General features: G+C 41.1%; 1 protein-coding gene across 1 annotated transcript in view; it reads left to right on the top strand.

Annotated features, from left to right (window-relative positions):
* Positions 1–3,103, top strand: part of fbxw11a (F-box and WD repeat domain containing 11a) — a 17,776-nt gene extending 14,673 nt beyond the window's left edge. The window contains 6 exon segments of the mRNA XM_029441195.1: positions 1–80; positions 924–1,042; positions 1,319–1,429; positions 1,571–1,649; positions 2,272–2,436; positions 2,578–3,103. The exon segment at positions 1–80 is cut by the window's left edge and continues 85 nt beyond it. Of these exon segments, the coding sequence (XP_029297055.1) occupies positions 1–80; positions 924–1,042; positions 1,319–1,429; positions 1,571–1,649; positions 2,272–2,433 (551 nt within the window). The 3' untranslated portion in view covers positions 2,434–2,436; positions 2,578–3,103.
* Positions 3,104–3,389: the final 286 nt, after the last annotated feature.

Raw genomic sequence — 3,389 nt, 5'->3', positions numbered from 1 at the left:
TGGGACACCGGGCTGCTGTCAACGTTGTCGATTTTGACGACAAATACATCGTGTCCGCCTCAGGGGACCGTACCATCAAGGTAACAAGAAAACCTTCTAGAGAAACCTTTTTCCAATAGTTGTTAAGTGTTTTATGACGTGTTATGAGTATGGAGCTGCTTTCACACACAGTTCCTGGTAAATTACTGGGATAACCTTTCAGGCATTACTGGGGATTTCCACTATTCACACCTGCACTACTTTCAGAAACATGTGCCATGTCATTTTACACATGACATGGCACATGCTGAATAGATGTGGTTAGGGACAGTCCAGCAGATGGCGGTAATGCAACACTTATGGATGCCAACCTCCATAAAACTAAAGGGAAGGCAGGCTGGATGTCGGTGTACGCGGCAGAACACTTATTATTTTCAGGAACTTGGCGGGGGGGGAAGGTGTGTGTGGTGTGTGTGTTCTTTGTCCAAAAAAAGGACCATGTTTGCAAACTAAAGAACTTGTATTGCTTGTTATTTATCAAAGATTCACTCTACTTTCTGCAAATACTTTCAAAATACAAATGTTTTAAATACAAAACCGGTCAAACTACACACAAAGCTACCGACAAGTATAGATTCAAATACGTCATCAGCGGAGTCTTTCGATTGGTTCAAGAAAGTTTGGAGCACAAATGGGGATTTGTTTACATATTCACACAGTTTTCTATGATAGTCCTTGTAATGCATAGTCCAGTCTGTCCAACTAAGATACTTCTAATGAAACTAGAAATGCCATCCCCGGGCCACACTTTCAGCCGTTTCTGTATACATTGAGTTTTCCTTTCCACTTTCAAAGTGGTCATTTGGTAAGATGCACTTATCTGAATAAATGCAGGCCACTGTTTCACAAAGCTTTCTTTGTTGCCCCCCCCCCCCCCCCTGTAGGTATGGAGCACCAGTACCTGTGAGTTTGTGCGTACTCTAAATGGTCATAAGAGGGGCATTGCCTGTCTACAGTACAGAGATCGCCTGGTGGTCAGCGGCTCATCTGACAACACAATCCGGTACGTGTGTGAGAGTAAAGATGTAGATGGTTCCTGTAGTAATTAAAATGTACATTGTTTAAATCACTTTAAACTAAACAGTTTATGTGAATCTATCACATAATCTTATGTGGTCTAAATGTACTAAGAAGATTTTAAAGTTTATTTAACATGCACGTAAGAAAAGTCGATTAAATAAACTTTCTATCATGAAATTGAATTTTGCAAAAATGACCATGTACTCAAATGTCATTGTTTCAAATAAGACTGAGTTGACTGAGGCTTCTCTTTCTCCAGGTTATGGGACATAGAGTGTGGGGCGTGTTTGCGAGTGCTGGAAGGTCACGAGGAGCTGGTGCGTTGCATCCGCTTCGATAACAAAAGGATTGTAAGCGGCGCCTACGACGGGTCAGTCTCACACACACACACACACACACACACACACACACACAGAGTCACACAGTCACACAGTCACACAGTCACACAGCTTTGTGCACAGAGAAGCATTTTTGTAACTGATGTTTTGTCATCTCATGTTTCTTTCTGCAGCAAGATCAAGGTGTGGGACCTGCAGGCAGCCCTGGACCCACGAGCCCCCGCCAGCACATTATGTCTGCGCACTCTAGTGGTCAGTACCTGTTTGATTTAACCTGTTGCAACATGGCTGACTGACGGAGCTCATGTACAAGTGTCTTAAACTGCAGTTCCTTTGACGCACGCGAGATGTTGGCTTCAATAATCTCAGTTCTCTCTCAAAAGTCTTAATTTCTTATGTGTATTTTGTTGGTTATTTTGAGAATCATTAAAGACATGACTACTTATTTGCTAATTTTAGGTACAATTGGCGAATTACTATTGTAGAGTTCCTGTTTTAAGTTTATTATCACTGGTAGTGCTGCTGTGGAATTGTCTTGCATTATACTGAGGTGTTTCCAATATTTAGTCTACCCTCATTGATCGAAATATTCAAAACACCTCCCATATGTCATTTGAGATTGCACTGCCAAGGTGGTTTCAAAATGTCCTCTCATATAAATATGTGGGTGAAATCCAGTGTTTTCCAAATGTGAGACTTTATCTGTGATGTCTCTAATGGAGATGTGGTGCTTCTCCGAACATTGATGTCGACCTGCAACCAATGAAACTGTTACATGAAAAAGGCCCATGTTTTTGTTTTTGTTGTTTAGAGCTCATGGTCAGTTTGTATGCATAGTTTGTTAAGATAACCTCTTAACTCATTGTGTTTTCAGGAGCACTCCGGCCGCGTGTTCCGCCTTCAGTTCGATGAGTTTCAGATCATCAGCAGTTCTCACGACGACACCATTCTGATCTGGGACTTCCTGAACGTCTCGACCAATGGCCAGTCAGAGGGACGGTCTCCCTCCCGCACCTACACTTACATTTCTAGATAGCAGGTATAAAGACAGGCTCACACTTTTCTGTAAGACAAATGTACATGATGAAGTTGTGTATCTCTTTGTGTTATTTTCAGCTAGTGTGTTTATGCTTTCTAAGCGGACCCATGTGTGATTGCTGACTCTTTACTACCCCCCTAGGTGGCGCCATCCACACATCCTTTCTTGGAGGAGCCCACTGCTGTTTGGCTGATGGGTGCGTCCATCATGGAAAGGAGCCCATCTTTTCTCCTTCCTCCTCGTCATCTCTCTGTCCACCTCCCACCCTGCCCCCCGCCACCTCCACCTCCCTGCCCGTTCTGACAGACTCTTGAGCTTGTGCCCATTGCCTGCCAGTACTGTGACATGCACACACAGACACGCACACACAGGTCCACACTGATGAGGATTCCCTACTACAGAACCAACGCAACTCTCCAAAGAAGTTCACCTTCTACTACTAATTTATGTTTTGTAAAGTACACTAATGACAGTATTAACTTAGACCTTATATAAGTCACAAGCTCCCTTTTTGTCCCCTTGATTCAAACTAAAAGCGGCTTCTGCTGCTCAGTTTTTAACCCCAGGTTTCCACAGATATGGAATCTCTTATATATATATATCTAGATATATGTATATGTATATATATATATAGATATAGATATAGATAGATAGATAGATCTATATATAGATAGATAGATAGATAGATCTATATATATATATATATATATATATATATATATATATATATATATATATATATATATATATATATATATATATATATATATATATATATATATATATATATATATATATACACATACATGTACACATACACACACACACACACACACACGCATACACACACACACACATATACACACACACATACATACACATCTATCTTACATACGCACACAAACAGTGGCACAGTTGGACAGAGGATGACCGGAGCTGTGATGTGGGAGACA

This window comes from Cottoperca gobio, chromosome 10 (genome assembly GCF_900634415.1).
Source record: "Cottoperca gobio chromosome 10, fCotGob3.1, whole genome shotgun sequence".
In the NCBI taxonomy this organism is placed as follows: domain Eukaryota; kingdom Metazoa; phylum Chordata; class Actinopteri; order Perciformes; family Bovichtidae; genus Cottoperca; species Cottoperca gobio.
This window is presented reverse-complemented; position numbering and strand designations above follow the sequence as displayed.